This window comes from Pantherophis guttatus, chromosome 1 (genome assembly GCF_059756535.1).
Source record: "Pantherophis guttatus breed Tessera chromosome 1, ASM5975653v1, whole genome shotgun sequence".
Taxonomy (NCBI): domain Eukaryota; kingdom Metazoa; phylum Chordata; class Lepidosauria; order Squamata; family Colubridae; genus Pantherophis; species Pantherophis guttatus.
This window is the reverse complement of record NC_142063.1, coordinates 45,476,755-45,493,760: the sequence shown is the minus strand read 5'-3', so window position 1 is coordinate 45,493,760 and position 17,006 is coordinate 45,476,755. Positions and strand designations below refer to the sequence as shown.

Here is a 17,006-nt window from a genome sequence, read left to right as displayed (position 1 = left end):
TTCAGAGTTTTATTGGTACTTTTAAAGCATGCAGGTCATGAATATTATTGCAGTGTGTTTGGCCCATTCAAATTAAAATCTCATACTCAAAAAGTTTCACAAAAGTTTCATTTGTAATGAAAAGTATGTTACACTTGCATTTTTCTAGACAAGCCATTTATTTGAAATACCAACTATATGTACGATAAAGTCAGTGTTAACATGCTTCTCAGCAACAGTAGAAAAATAGAACCAGTGAAAACCTTTTTACAATTATAATGATACTCAAAAGAGAAATGTATTCTTTTACAATGCATCACACAAGACTAGAATTCAATTCTAGGCAGTACCTAAATAAAAATTCTATTTTTTTAAAAAATAGTATGTACAATTGAAGCGTAAACAAATTTTACAAAGTACTGGTTATGCAGGTTGTAGAAAAAACACTTGCATAGGACATGAAGTTGGTTTAAGAAAATTTCTGAGCCTTTAGCATTGAAGGCACTTTTTATACCAGTAACAGCACAAGAATTTTATCATGGACACTTAACATCTTTCAGAAATACATACAAGTATAGAAACATCGGTTTTTAATCCTTCAGCTTTCCCCAACACTCCACAAATATCCATCCATCATATAAACAAACAGAGTCATTGGAAGTAACTAGAGTAAGAGTGGTATCTTTGGACCTTTTCAAAATAACAAATAACAGATGGAAATGGGTTTATATTATTTCAAGGTAAAAACAAAAGTATTGAAGGAGAAGATATTAGCCCTTTTCCATTCCTTAACAGGCAGAAAAAGACTGAAGACAAGTTCAAATACAAGATATACTAAATGGCGAGCCGGGCAATTTTGCTTTAAGCTTGCAGGACTACAAGAAGTAGCTTTGTTAGTATTGCAAAAAAAAAAAAAAAAAACAAAAAAACTTGTAAACACATTGGACGAATGCCAAAATGCCTTGTGTGGCACTTCCCTCTATAGTAGCAGCCCTTTGTCTTCTGAAAAATGCAGCTGATCACACTAGTGAAGCAGCATCAGTTCCTTGTGCCTATGAAAGATTTAAAAATTCTCAAAATATTGTATATGCATGGAAATGAATCCCAGCTACAATTTAAACCCCACTTTTTCCTTTGTAGGATGCAGTCAAATCAGATTTGGTACTGTTACAACAAGATAAGCAATAATCTGAAGCTATTTTATATTAGTTCAGTAACTATCTCTGACATGTGATTACAGAATTATAGAATACTTGGGACTTATTAAATTTATTTGCTCATCTCAAATCCAAATGACTGGGTGGATTTATTCCAATATTTCATTAAGATTTTTTTAATTGCTTAAAACTTTGAAAAATGGTACATAATCATTTATTACAATAACGTGGAAGAGGTGAGATTGATTGTGCATCCTGCATTTTGAAGATAAAAGCTTTAAATACATCTCATAGTAAATTATCTGTTCACCAGAATGTAAAAGCAATTTCAATTACGACACAAATTCTTTTATTAATTCATTGTTAGACAAAATTGGGGGGAAACCCTTGCATTCCTCTGATTGACTGGGTCACAGATATTTTTAAAAAAATAAAATCAAGAAGACTTAAAAGAGGATGGGTAGGTAAGATGAAATTTCTTATGCAAAGTCAGTAGAAGAGTTACCTAAAGGTCCACAGATTATTTCACTGAGATGGAATTAAAATACACTAATAATTAACAAAGCCCAAATGTTGATGGGGATTAATGTTCCATTTATATGTGGCCCAGAGGAAAAGGCAATAAGCCAGAATTCTGCAGCCTCTCTAAACTCTTTAGGCAATCTGTTCAAATGGGAATATTTAGGCTTAGGTTGTTAAAGTGGTACAACAGTCTCTAGATCTGATACAGATTTACCTTCCTCTAAAAAACTGCTGTCAAATGATAGCTTACTTTACTTATGGAGTGTATGTTTTTATGCTTCTCATTAGCTATATCACAGTAAAAAAAAAGTGTAAAATGAATTATCTAAATCAATTCAATAGCTACTATTGAGACTGAACACTTGTGCCTTGAGTTTCTCATCCATACATCCTATCACATTTCACTAGTACATTGGCTTTGGGTAGAGTTGGAAAAAAACCTACTTGAAATAGAATATTAACATCTAAAATGGACTTTATAGTCTGTTTTGGGAGTGTAAACAAATCCAGGAAGTTATCAGAAGAGTCCTATCCGTGATCTCTACAAAACAAAGCCAATATACAGTACATAGAAAGATTTGAGTTTCATGTTCGAAAAAAGATTTTCAGAAATCATAACAAATTTGGGGGGTGTGGGAGAGAGAGAGAGAGAGAGAGCACTACTACTGAAGATGATAAAATAATGGAATATTATTTTTTATCAGTGCCCAAACTGAACCAAAGCATCGTTCTTGAAACACGTTTGACAGAAAACATGTTTAAATCCCAGATCATTAACAAGATGCTTCACAAGTGACAATAAGTGATTATCTTATCCCCAGAGTGCTGTCTTATTACCAAATCAACTTTTCACAGAATATATTTTTTCAGTTCACAAAGATGTAACACAATGCTTGAAATTAATGTAGTGTAAACTATCTGGACAAGCTATTAATTCTCATTCCTTTTTAACAGTGTTTTCCCTTAAAGGGTTGGGACTGGGAACTAAAAGATTAGTGGGGACTTTAAAAAAGAGCTCAGAAAATAATTAAAAACACTTAAACAAAATGTACATTTCAACAGTCTCAAGTACAGTATTTAAAAATAGATTTAAGGTTAGCTAACGTTAAAAAAAAGTTCAATGTTGCTAAGGTTCAAGTGATGGAAGAGCTGTATTTTAGAATTAACCACCATATCAAGTCAAGCCTTTGCTAGGTATTACCACACAGTGGTACTGAAATTTTTCCAGTCCATGCAAGAGAAATACGTGGCAAGTACCTGAAACAACTGACTGCTGAAATGGCCATTCTTAGTGGCAATAATCTATCCGCACAGCATCTCTACTTTATGTTCATAAAACCCAAAAGAACCTCCCTTCCAATATGGTTTAACCAACTTCAACAAACTCCAAACTATTCCAAGAGAGGAATGAAGAAATTAAGTGCTAAATTGTTTATAGCTCATTAAGTTGTAGTCATCTTCAAATATGCTTTCTGTCCACAAAACAAAGTATATATAACATTACTAAAACTGCAGCCCTTGATTTCTTCAGAGGCAGAAAAAAGGCAGTAAGCATTCCTCTTGACTTCTCCACAGAGGAGGACTGTTCTACCAAAATGTAGCATTAACACCCATGTCAAATGCTAAACAATTCTTTTCTTGCCTTCTTGTGCTTACCATCTATGTATCTTTCTAAAATGAAGAATCAGAAAAGCACGTCTACAGAAATGTCACAAATTTGAAGCACTCGTCGCACTGTAACCAAAGGGCTTAAAAAGTGTTCCGTCAAAGTTTTCATGTTCCAAAAGGAAAAGAATGTTTTCAGAAATCATAACAGACTTGTACTCCTCATTTTCAAAGAAAATCCTGGCCACAGACATTACTGAGCACTTGCTACATCAGCAGCCTGAGACTTGGTAAACAGAGCATACACATTAGACTGGATTCTTGTATTAGTGGTAAAGCCGAAAGGTTGCAAACCTAACCAGAGCAGTTTTGTAAGTGTGCTGTTCTTTGGAATTCCTATTGTCATTAAAAAATAAAGACAGATATTTTCACCATCTTGTAAGAAAATACATCTTAAGTATGCAAGTATGCAGCCTAATGCACACTGAATACCAGGAAATGATTTCTTTAAAAAAAAAAAAAAGACGCTCAAAATAGTATGAACATACAGTCCTATAAAATATGACAGTAGAAGTTTAACATACCAATATAAAAATTAATAAAATTAATGTACAGGTGCAAAAGGCTACCTTTTATTTTTCCTTTTTTTAAAGGTGCCAGTTAAAATATATTTTTGAGAATTTTAGCAAAATCTGTTGAAAACATAAACCCTGAAGCAGCATTCCAAATAAACTGGGAGCATGCCATTTCTTAATGAAGCCATGTATATACAAAAATAATAATTAAAAAATGATATAGCGGCTGGCATTGGAAAAAAACTGGCCTGAGAAAATTTCAGGCCAGGGATTTCAAAGACTGATCTTTCACAAGTCTTAGGCACAGAGAAGAAGTGGAGGTGGAGGGTTTTCAGAGGGCAGATTTTTTGTATAGGAAGTCGGGAGACTTTCTTCCTCTACTTACAACCTCTTCTCTTTCCAAATCTACATTTCTCTGGGCTTCACTCTCCAGAGGCTCAGTGTCGGCCAATCTCCTGCTAGATGGTTCATCATGGATTTCTTCCCTGTAGGAAGGCAGGGAAGGTCGACCAGAGGTTAGGCCATACGTTAAATCCGTTTCCATTTTTGTTCGTCCCCTTGCATGAATTGATATATTCCCAGGGTTCTCCTGGGCAGCCAAAGCCAAGTCCAACCTCTGGGGAGGTTGTTCTAAGACATTGAGGTGTATCGTTTCATTCTTTTGTCTGTGTGAATGCCCTTCTTGAGAAAGTGCATAGTCTCTCCTAGAATCTTCTAGCTTTTTAGGAGAGATGTGATTGGGTAACTGAGTGGTTTTTAAGCCGCTGGGCGATGCTTTATTGTGGTTATATAAATCTGGGCCAAAATAGATACCTTGGGAAGGTGAAGGGGTGTGCCTGGTAAGGGAAGGAGTAGAAGGCCTGCATGCAGCATTCGAGAAATCATAGAAATCAGGATATTCCTGGTGATTCTCTCTAGGATCCAGTTTTTGCTCAGCTGAATGTTTCTTCCTTGAACTATGTATGTGCCTTGTCTGAATGCATGAAATGTGCTGAGGTGGTCCTGGTGTAACTTCCAGAACAGGCTCTGTGTCCACTGTAAGCTCTGGCAGCCTCCTGTCCTTCAGAGATATAGTTGACACACCCATTGCAATATCTGGCATCAGCTCATTGAGAACAGGTTGAATACCCTGAAAAAGAGAAAAACCAATTACAACTTGTGTTGTCATCTAGCTGTCCCAGGACGACTTAGCCCTACAAAAGTCCAACATTACAGTTAAGAATCTGACATTCAACTTGCCCTGTTTTATACATCATACTGTATTTGCTCAGGAAACGAAAAAGTTGAGTGCTGTTTCAAAACTAATACGAAATAATGATTCATAAACTATGTGGTATTTTATATTGATGGTTCTATACGACGTTAGCTTCTGAAATCAAAGACTCTGATTTGAGCACAAAGAGTTGAGGCTTTCTAAGCAAACCAGTTAAAAATTAAAACATGACCGCAAGCATAGTCATATTAATGTAGAAAAGTGGGATAGCCCCAAATCTTACCAAAAGCGGAAATTTTCATTTACTATATCTGCAATTTGGCAATGTAATTTTTTTAAAAAAACGTGTTACAAAAAGCTGCAGTGTATCCAGGATAATATAGTCCTATGTGCAGGCCTGTCAATTTTGTGTGTTTCCTGTAGAGATGCATTTTGGATTGCTTATTAATAGGAAGCTCCTACTGAATTCATTAATTCAATAGGCAGATTCCAAAAAGTAATAACTATACATAAAATGCTTTAATTATGATTTGTTGATAATACAGGTAACACTAGTCAGCAACAATGTTTTCACAGAGATTGGAATAGGTGTTCTAAGCAGGCTTTTTTAAAAATGAAATCAGATTTTTTCCCTAGCATTTCACTTTCGCTTATGACTCTATCTTTATGATTATTCATGTTCAAATAATGACATTATGCTGCTAGCGTATTTTAACTATCGTTAACAATCATTTGTAACCTAATTATTACAACTATTAGTAGATAAATAGGTACCATTTTGGTTGGGAGGCTTTTATTGTTTACAGATTATGCTCTGTAACAGGAATCATGACATTTTATATATTTATAACATTATAAGATTAAAATATATTTAATATATTATATATTAACTTTTTAACATACACATATGTGGATGTGTGTGTTTGTATGTATTATATTGTTGTGCATTATGTAGGTTATATTATAACATATACCATAGATTACCTTTTAACTTTCAATATTGTAAACCTAACTTTTAATTCTGTTTTGTTTTATTTATGCTTTTATATTTTGTGATATGTTTTTATTCTAAGCTACCCAGAGTCGCTTAATTGAAATGGGCAGTATAAATATGTGACAAATAAAATACATAAATATTTATACATTGAATGGCTACCTTATAAAGTTGTTTCATCAGCTGTTAGTTGAAAATGGGTAATAGGTTTTTTTTTAAAATAAAGCATACATTTTCTTCAAGCCTACTACCTTGATAAAAACACAGAAGAACCAAAATTAGTATCTTATTCATAAACTAACTTAAAAGCAAAGGTGTAAGAGAAACTTCACAGAAAATGTGGATGCAATCTATAGGAAAGGATTTAATAAATGAGTAAAAATCCCCAGCTACTATGTTCACTTATTCTAGTTAACCATTTACCTCTTGATATGTTCCTTCGATGGCCTTTGGAGGAAAATGAATTTGGTGAGCAAGAACTTGGTTTTCTGCCCATTGTGTTAGCTTCTCCTCCTGCTTCATTTAAATCTTCACTAGATTGCCTCTTCTACATACCATGCAAATATTTGCTTTATTTTTTGTACATTAATGCTACCTAACAATCTTGGCATCTTCATTGGCAAGAGCTTGAGTCAATTGATTAAACCCATCTGCTTTGTCACATAAATCTATCAATCTGGAGGGCTTGTTTGTTATCAATTTAGACCATAGGGAAATTATACAACAGCTTGTATGATCTCTTGTAGAACAATTCAATGCCACAGTGCTTGATCACAATCAACGTTTCCAAAATGAAGCCTGCTCCACTTCCAACAGCTATAATGGTAAACTTAAAATGCCAAGTGTTATTCACAGCATTCTGCAGTAGTACATTAATACTGATATATTTATTTATCCACTTTATATAGCCATCCATTTCATATTTATTTATTTATTTAGGGAATTTATATTGCAGTCTATTTGCACATGGCGAGTCAAGGAGGCTTATAGAATATAAAATCTTATATAAAAACAATAAAATAAAACGAGTCATATAATAAATTAATATAATACAATCACCCCCCCCCGCACCCCAGTGACAGCACCTCACATTAGCCATTTAATGGGCTCTATCCTGCTGGCAAAACCAGGTCTTCAGCGCCTTCCGGAAGAGTGTTAGAGTGGGGGCCATTCTAATCTCTGGGGGGATGATGTTCCCGAGAGAGAGGGCTACCAAGGAGAAGACCTTTCTTCTGGGTCCCACCAGGTGTATCTCTCTAGGGCAGTGGTTATCAACCTTCCTAATGCCGCGACCCTTTAATACAGTTCCTCATGTTGTAGTGACCCCCAACCAGGGGTGGGTTCTAATTTTTTTTTACTACCGGTTCTGTGGGCGTGGCTTGGATGACATGTGACTGGGTGGGCGTGGCTAGCTGGTCATGTGACCGGGTGGCCATGATTATGTGTATAGGGACTGCTCAGAGGGCTGAAAAAAGTCATTTCTGACAGGTTCTCGCACTTTTGACTGGTCCTCACACTTATGACCATCCTCACATTTATGCCGGTGCAGCATTCTTAACAACCATGTCACTCATTTCACAATTGCTTCTCTTCACCATGGTGACAAGATAGGGAGAAAAACATAAAATGTGAGGACAGTTGTAAGTTCGAGGACTGGTCAAAAGTGCGAGGACCAGTCAAAAATAACTTTTTCAGCCCTCTGAGTAGTCCATATGCACAAAAGGACTACCCAGAGGGCTGAAAAAAATGATTTCTGACAGGTCCTTGCACTTTTGACCGATCCTCGTACTTACGACTGGTCATCATTTATGCCCATTGTAGCATTCTTAACAACCATGTCACTCATTTCACAACTGCTTCTCTTCACTATGGTGACAAGATAGGGAGAAAAACGTAAAATGTGAGGACAGTCGTAAGTTCGAGGACTGGTCAAAAGTGCGAGGACCAGTCAAAAATAACTTTTTCAGCCCTCTGAGTAGCCATATGCACAAAAGGACTACCCAGAGGGCTGAAAAAAGTGATTTCTGACAGGTCCTCGCAAATCAAAGATTTCTGAGACCAATGGTGAATACTTAAATTTCAGTAGTCACCAATCCCAGTCTTAAAATGAGTTTAGAATCAGTGGGAGTCACTGATAACAATGAACTAACTAGCTACTGATAATGAGTCCAGTCCTGCCTTTCTTTTCCTTCTGTCCAAGTTTTGCAAGTACTTTTTCCAGGTATATGTTTTATTCCAAAGTATACAAACCATTATTGTTAGGGAAAAAATGGGTCTTCCAAACAATTTTAAAAGACACTGTCAGAATGACTCTGCTCTCAGCCCCCCTTGTGGCTTCTTGAAAAGCATCCCCCCCCCACATATGTAAATGAAAAGAATAAGCTTTAAAATCCTAGCCTTTTAAAATTGAAAATATGGAGAATTGGGAGGATGAATTTGAGACACTAAGGGAGATGTTTCAAAAAGTAAGGAGGCATTTAAGGGAAATAAAGAAGCAGAGAATTGGTTAGCTTGCAAAAAAAGAAAGAGAAAAGATAAATGAGAAGCAAGAGAAACAAGGAGATAATTATTGAAAAGGAAATAATTGAAAAAAAAGATAAAGATGATTACACTGGGTTCAATAGAAAAAATGGAATAAGATGAAATATACTGCTAATAATTAAAAAGATGAGGGGAAATTTTGAGAAATATACTTGATAAATGAAAGGAAGACTGGGGTTGCCTGGACTCCATAGTGGAAAATATAAAATTGAAAATGAATACAGCAATAGAGAGGGATGAAGGAAGGAGAAGAGAGATGGAAGAGGGAAGGAAGAGAAGGGATGAAGGAAGGGAACGGAAATTAGAGTAAGAGGGAGGGTAAGAGAAGGAGGAAGAGAGGAGGAGAAGGAGAAAGGAAGAGGAAGTAGAGAGGAAAAGAAGAGGGTGGGGGGGAAGAGAAAGTAAGAAGGAAAGAAAAGAGAGAGGTGGTAGGTTTGAGGAGAAAGATTGCTGTACAATAAAAAAGATGAAAGGGAAGAAAGGCAACCCCAAACAAATATAAAGATATTAAGATAAATAATGAATTGTTAAACTTTAAAGAATAAAAGAGAACAAATATGAATAAATAGCAATAATTAGAAACACACGTACAAACATACAATGTATTTTCTTTGAACAGAGTATTTGGCCGGTTCACAAATTTAAACAGTGTTTAATCATTTCAATTAAATTTACAATTTCTATATTTCCTTTTTGCCATATTTATTCCTCATCTATTTTTTTAAAAAACCAATATTACCCTTCATCCTCATCTCTAATCTTAATCAAATTCAATTTTTCCCTTCTATTCTATATTATACCCCTTCCCATTGTCATCTATTTTTATATCCATCCTCACATTGGTTAATTATGTAATATTACAGTTGTTTAATATAAATTCAACATTTTAATATAAATCAATTAGTTATATAACTAATCTTTTTTGTATATTAATCAATATGAACATGAATATTCCAATTATTTACATGCCATCCAATTTCTTACAAATCAATTAATTATATTTACCAATAATAATAAACCAAATTATTTCCTCCATATATTCCTCCAAACCACAACTTAACCATTTCTGCTTTCAACACAATATACAATTAATAGTATCTCAATTATTACAATTCCCTAGTTAAATAGAGCTTTTTTTCTTTTGTGTTTTAAAATCTTGAACTCTCCTCTTTTGCCCTAAATTTCCCATTGTTTGCACCTACCTTTTTTGGTGAGGAAAAAGAAAATAAATCTGCCTCTGCCTAATTTTCCAACGTAACAGTCAAAGCCTGCTTTACTTCCAGTTTCGTTTTCAGCTTGATTTGCATAAGGAGAAAAAAAAATCTGCTCCAGCAATTTAGCTCTTTGCAGCAAGCTGCAGAACTCTGCGCAAAACAGCTGAGAGCAAATTAGCTGAGAGTCGGGAGGCAGATCTAATCAACGGGCTAATTAGCCTATGCTGAAGCTGAAAGCAGTTGTTTTTTCTTGCTGTTTGCTTGCAAGGAGGTAACTGCTGCGAGGCACAGGCCAAAGGGTGGGGGCCACTCTCCTTGCCACTTAGCGCCCCCCTGTCGCCCCCTTTTGCCTCTAGCGCCCCCCTGCCGCCCCCCTTGTCTCTTATCGTCCCCTAAGGCATGGTACCGCCCACTTTGGGAACCACTGGCTTAACTACTTAAGTACTTAACAACCGGTTCTACCGAAGTAGAATCTCACCACTGGGTCTACCCATTTATTTTTGCAGAGACCAGTCTACTCATTTTTCTTTTAACACTGATCAGCTGTAGGGCGGCCCTTTGAAGCCCTGCGGCAAGAGTTTAAACAGTTTTTTTTCCCTCTAGCCATCAGCTGGGACTCAGGAGGCAGCAATAGATTGGGACGGGGGGGGGCAAATAAAAGGTAAGAATAACGCGGGGGTGGGTGGGTGGGGCCCCAGAACCGGTTTTCCAATGGTCTTAGGCAACCCCTGGGAAAGGGTCGTTCGACTCCCAAAGAGGTCGCGACCCACAGGTTGAGGACCACTGCTCTAGGGGATGGGACCCTCAACATTCCCTGCCTCCCCTTATGACTCTGGGCAACTTACAAACAGATAAATATATATATACAACTTAATAAAACCCCTTAAATGTAAAAAAAGGTATTGTCTGCATAAAATAAAAAGGTACTCTTACCACTTGCTTTTCAGCAGCTACCACAGCTGCTGCAGCTGCAACTGTCTGTCTTCCCAGTCCTGCGGTATTAGTGCAATCTGGAGGTGTGCCTTTCACACTGGAGAAATAATTGGGTAGGGCAGCTTTGGGGGCTGTTCTGGCATGGAAGAGCGAATGGTTACAAGGGTAAGAAAAAGAACGGGAAGGGTGCTGGCTCTGGGCTCTTTGCTTCCATCCAACTTTGAACTGACTGTGAATTGGAGTCGCTGGTGGATGGTAAGGAGGGGGAGGAGGAGGGAGTGGTGGGTGGAAGGCCACAAAAGAGTCTAGGTCTGTAAACACTGTTTCTGCAGTGGGCGTGCTGTTCACACGACATCGGCCTGACTGTCTCAGGGTCAGAAGTGGGCTTTCATCTCCAAAGTGCTCGTCGGGGAAGAACTTGTGAGGATTCTGCAGCAGAAAGACAGAACAAGAAATGCAACATGTCTATGGAGATTCTCAGTCATCCAGGTCATGGTTGTCCCAAAGGTGTTTTTTTCTGAAGAAGCTTCTTGGATGAGAAGTGAAACATCTTCAAAGAAAAACCAGAAAGTCCAGTTGCCTCTTGAAAAAGCACCTTTGGGACAACAAATGCAACACTTCTACTAATACAGATAAATGGTCAGTTGTACTTTTTCCTCCATGCCAACAATATGGAAACACAGTAGGTTTGCATTACAATGACTTTGACTGGGAAAAATCAGCACAACATGCTAGCACAATGGGATCTATATACGTATCTAATTACAGAGCCTATGTCAGCAAAATACAGTAACTCTTCCTGTTTCATTTTAAGCATAAAACTACGTAAATTCTCATTATGTAGATCAACATAGGGTGGGGCTCTGTATAGGCTTTAGTCTAGGGTTCTTAACATTTTTTTATCAGCATATTTGAATCAAAAGCTTTAGATGGCTGTAATTTTTATTAAGCATTCTCATCATTATGCATGAAAGATAACTCACATTTAGAATAGAGCAGCTTAAAGGAGCAATGGGAATACTTTTTTGTTCATTGGTTAGAAACAAATTAATTTGACCTATTCTTTTTTTTTTACATTACAATATATAACTGAATGTACTCACTTCTTCAACACTTTTGCACATGCTAGTTACTTCTGACTTTGAATACACGCAAGTTCTAAAACACTTAAAAAAAGAATCAGAGCAGCCGGCTTGCATGCTGCCTTTCAACGCTTCATACCTGCAGCAACTCAGCAGCAGAATCAGAAAGTCCAAACTCCCTCAATACACGGATCTGAATCTCATAACTGACTGTGGCTCCTTCTCCACAGTTCAGAGCATAAGCTCGCTGAACTTGCTCAGTATGGCGGAGCTCCTGCAGCCGTCTGACCATTTCTTTAACAACAGAGAGACGAGGAACTGAGAAAAAAACCAAACAGAAAACAATCGCATTGAAATTAATTCTGCATTCTTGTAATGAGCTTCAACAGGGCCCAGGTTTAGCAAGGTAGATATTTACACTTAAGAAAGAACTTATCTAAAAGCAATTGATCGGAAAGACATGTGTCAGCAAGATCAATGCAATAATGACTCGAGCTACAAAGTTGGACAGAGGACAGTACAGATGAATTTCCTTCATTTCCATCTTATTGTGAACCCACTGAAAACTTTTACCATTTAGATCAGTTTTCCCCCCTGAATTCAGTATAAGCACCTGTATAAGCAGGACAAGAAGCAATGGGTGGAAACTAATCAAGGAGAGAAGCAACCTAGGACTAAGGAGAAATTTCCTGACAGAACAATTAATCAGTGGATGATTTGCCTCCAGAAGTTGTGAATGCTCCAACACTGGAAGTTTTTAAGAAGAGATTGGACAACAATCATCTGAAATGGTATCGTTTTTCCTGCTTGAGGAAGGGGTTGGACCAGAAGACCTCCAAGGCCCCTTCTAATTCTGTTATTCTGTTATCTTTCCTGGATGTTCTTTATGCAAATGGACCATCAACACTTCATCCTGCCAAGTATTTCCAAATTTGCTTATGGGTTGGGAGGCACTCTGCAGCACATGTGGTAATCCTATCTATCGCTATGCAATCTAGCTGCTGATACAACTAAGAAGGTCTAACTCCTTTTACAGTATTTTCCTACTAATATTTTCCAATAAATATCTTCATTCTGAGCATATTCTACCTCTTTCCATTAGTTTAACCAATATGAATAACAGAATAAAAGATTTGGAAGATCATCAATCATTCGATTTTGTCCCTTAAATACATTGTTAGGTAATTTTTTAACAGGGTTTTGTTGCAGCTTCCAAATCTGTCTCTTATTTAATTTCCAGAAGTTCCCTCTTTGATTGCATTTTTTTTTTGGTCATTTTGAATCGGGAAATAAATGAAAACTGCCATGTAAGACAAACAAGCTTTCTAAAGTTTTTTTTTTTAAAGGATCCAACTACCACCCCCAAGGAGGAAAAAACCTTCCAAAATATCCCAGCTTCATTCATCTTCATGAATCAATGTTCACCACTGTGGCCTTTTCTCCCTCAAAGCTTTCAAAGTCACCCGAACAATTTATTAGTCCTTACAAGTGCTATCATTCAGACTATACAGCTTGGCTCAGTGTCTTCAATGATTCCCGTCACTGATCAAGGCTGATCATCACCAGCTGATAAAAGCATAAAATCCTGTACCAAATACTAAGCTATCCAGTGACTGGAATTAATTTCAAGGGTTGACTCTTTGTATTCAACAACAATTTTCTTGATCATAACACCAAAATAACTGTGGCAGCTATGCAATTCAGCTTTTATTATGTTACGCACAACTCCCAAGGATTTTTCTGCACGAGAAGGAACGCAGGCAATAAAAAGCAAGTTTTCTAGCCAAATCTGGGCATCCTGTTTTCTTCTTTCTTACCACTGATGGATTGCTGTGAGTAGCAAAGCAAGGAACAGGACCAGATACCTGTACTTCCAACAAAATACTGGCAACTGACAAAAAAGCTAATTCTTGAGCGCTGGCACCAGACTTGTCCCTCTGAAATTCAGCTTTGGCAGTTCATTTAAGCTTAGTTCTTGGATTAGCATCAATTAAGGTCAGCATTTGGAGGGCTGCTTTATAAAAGTCTTCCTCTTATACATAAACTTTAAATGAAGAATGCCCATAAGAATTTCTGGCATCACAAGAACCTTTGAACACTGTCCACTATTCATGCCTCTTCTGATACACATTCTGTACTCCAAACTTGAAGCGACCATGCCTTCATCTTGTTTTATATCAACAATCTCTGTGGTACTTCTTAATACGAATATGTCAAACATAAAAATCCACCATATTCTGTTTTGATTATGCAGAAATGTATGTATTTTTAAAGTGAGTCTTATGTTAATCAAAACTACCAAACTGATATGAATTTATGTATTATGCAAGCACACATCATGGATGAACTAATACGTTTTATTTCTGTCTAAACTTACAGAAATGGGAAAAAGGGAGAAATGGTTTTTTTTCTATTAACATATCCACAGTGGACCGAGCTGGCACAGGACAAAATTCCCACATTCTTTTTTTTTTTTTTTTTGCTTTGCAGTGAAGACATCTAGAAATGCCCTGTTAAAAATTATTAGGGTATTATGACCCTATATTAATTATCATACACTTGTCCTCCTGTTTTTATTTTTTGATGAAACTCTGGTATTTCAGTGTTAAAGAATTTCACAACCAAGAACAATATATTTATGAATTGGCTTAGAAACATACCTGGAATTTCATTGGCTACAACTGAAGGAGGACTGGACTGATTACTGGTCATTTGCTGGTGATTTATCATATGACAGCACTGTGGAACAGCATTGTTTACCATGTAGAGAGTATCTGGTACATTGGACATTCTAACCATCCGTAAACGGACCAGGTCCGTCTGCTCCACCATCATCTCATCCAGAAGTGACTGAAACAACAAAGGTAAAAGAAATGTTTTGCTCTAATGTACCGAAATAAAAAGGGAATATATACAGGTAGTCCTCGATTAACGACCACAACCGAGCCCAGAATTTCTGTTGCTAAGTGAATTTTGGCCTATTTTACAACCTTTCTTGCCACAGCTGTTAAGTGAATCACTGCAGTTGATAAGGTAGTAACCCGGTTGTTAAGTGAATCTGGCTTGCTCATTGACTTTGCTTGTCAGAAGGTCACAAAAGGGGATCACATGAGCCCGGGACACTGCAACTATCATAAATATGAGTCAGTTGCCAAGCGTCTGAATTTTAATTACGTGACCATGGGGATGCTGCAACAGTCGTAAGTGTGAAAAATGGTCATAAGTCACTTTTTTCAGTGCTGTTGTAACTTTGAACGGTCACTAAATGAACTGTTGTAAGCCGAGGACTAGATATAGCCTTTTTTTTTTTTTTTTTTAAAGACCATATAATGGTAGATAAGAATAGATAATAGAATGTTACTTTTTCAGGAAATATAGTTTTGTTTCCTTTACATATAATTTTATACATTCTTTACATTAAATATGGAAAGCTTCCATTCTTATGAGTCACTAATCCCTTTTTTCATGTAAATCATTCAGATGACTTTTAAGGGCTCACTAATATTCAAAGAAGCTACTTTGCTAATGTGGGTCTAAGATTAATTCATCAATCTTACAAACACAAGGCCACCTGCACATTACCTGAAATATTGCTGGTATAAAAATACCAAAGGATTTCACTGTACAAAGAATAAGGGTGCAAAAAAAAATTTCTTCATGCAAAATTTGCATTATAGTGCATACTGTCTTGTATAAGTACCACACAAACAGAAAACAAGATCAAATTTCACATGTATGATATTCTGGGGAAACTGAATTGCATCAAAGATCTGAATTTTTTCTCCTTACACTTCTGGTGGACTGGAAGGAGGTGGGAAGGCTTTCTTCTTGAAATCAGTCCATAGAGGAAGACATCCACCAAGAGGGGTAAAGCATGCAGTTGTTCCCTGCTTTCTTCTGTCATCCTTTCTCTTGTAAAGGAAAGCACATAGTTCCTTCCTCCAGACACTGGAGGAGGCTGACAGTCATGGCTCATTTCTGTTTAGGAAGAGGATGCCTTCCTCTGTCTAGACAAGCTGGAAAGTCTCTGCAAATGTGTACATGTGTATGTGGTGAATAGGAAGGTGCATGCTCAGAGAAAACTCAGAAGAGATGAGAAGAGATTAAATCAATCTTTCAAATGTGTTCAGCAGGTAGAGTAATTGCATGGAAGAAAAGATCTGAAATCCTGTTCTTTTGGAGACACCAAAGGAGATGGAAGCTTGTCGAAGGAGATGGAAGCTTGTCTAGCCTCTAATTCAGGGGTGTCCAGGCCCATTGGCTGGATCCGGCCCGCAGGGTGCTTAGACCTGGCCAGCGGGGCTGGCCTGGAAACAGCAAAGGACCGGCTCACAGTGTTTCTGCTAGCGAAAATGGAGCTTGGGGGGTCCGTATGCCCCCCTGCACCCTATTTTCGGCCTGGACGGCTTTCTGAAGCCCTCTGCCAATGAAAAAGGAGCTGGGGGGGCACACGAGCCCCCATTCAGCTCCATTTTTGCTGGCAGAAGGCTAGCAAAACAAACTAAAAACAAAACAAAAGGAGAAATGTTTCCCCCCTTGCATTGGAGCATGCAAAAAGGGACAGAAAAGGGGAAAGGGAAAAAGGAAAGACAAAGAAAAAGAAGGCAAGATGGGAAGAGAGCAAGGAAGGAAAAGTAAGGAAAGAGGGGAAGGGAGAAGAAAGGAAAAAGAAGTTAAAGGAGGAAGGAAGGAAGGAAGGAAGGAAGGAAGGAAGGAAGGAAGGAAGGAAGGAAGGAGATTATAATGAGAGTGAGGGAGGGTCTCAGGGAATCCTGCTTTAGCACTTGGCCAACACAGGTGCCCGCAACACAAGTCCCGTATCACCATTACCCCAGCCATAACACACACAACCCTCTGAGGTCAAACACAACCCTTACGTAGCCCTCAATGAAATAAGAGTTTGACACTCCTGCTCTAATATATCAGTTACTCATATACTGCAAAGAATCTTTAGTGAATCCAGGATGAGAACCTGAGAAAAGAAGACTTAACATTCAGAAATATTGATGTCTGCCTGCAGAGGTCTGTTACAGGTTTCAAAGTCATCTTAAACACTTTTGCACTTCAAACTCATAATACTTTTTAAATACCATTCTGAATATAGAACGTCCTTGGTCAGATGAGTTACATGGCAGGCTGGGTAACTGCAAGCTATTTATGAGATGGATGGCAGCATTAATACATCATTTTA

At 37.4% G+C, this 17,006-nt stretch overlaps 1 protein-coding gene across 2 annotated transcripts in view; it reads right to left on the bottom strand.

Moving 5' to 3' along the window:
* Nucleotides 1–139: 139 nt before the first annotated feature.
* The window catches only part of BTBD7 (BTB domain containing 7), a 72,248-nt gene continuing 55,381 nt past the window's right edge, over nucleotides 140–17,006 (bottom strand). For both annotated transcript variants that reach the window (XM_034418373.3, XM_087872727.1), the window contains 4 exons: nucleotides 14,476–14,665; nucleotides 11,955–12,133; nucleotides 10,734–11,162; nucleotides 140–4,967 (listed from right to left, as the gene is read on the bottom strand). In XM_034418373.3, the coding sequence (XP_034274264.2) occupies nucleotides 4,170–4,967; nucleotides 10,734–11,162; nucleotides 11,955–12,133; nucleotides 14,476–14,665 (1,596 nt within the window). In that variant the 3' untranslated portion in view covers nucleotides 140–4,169. The remainder of the gene's footprint in view (nucleotides 4,968–10,733; nucleotides 11,163–11,954; nucleotides 12,134–14,475; nucleotides 14,666–17,006) is intronic.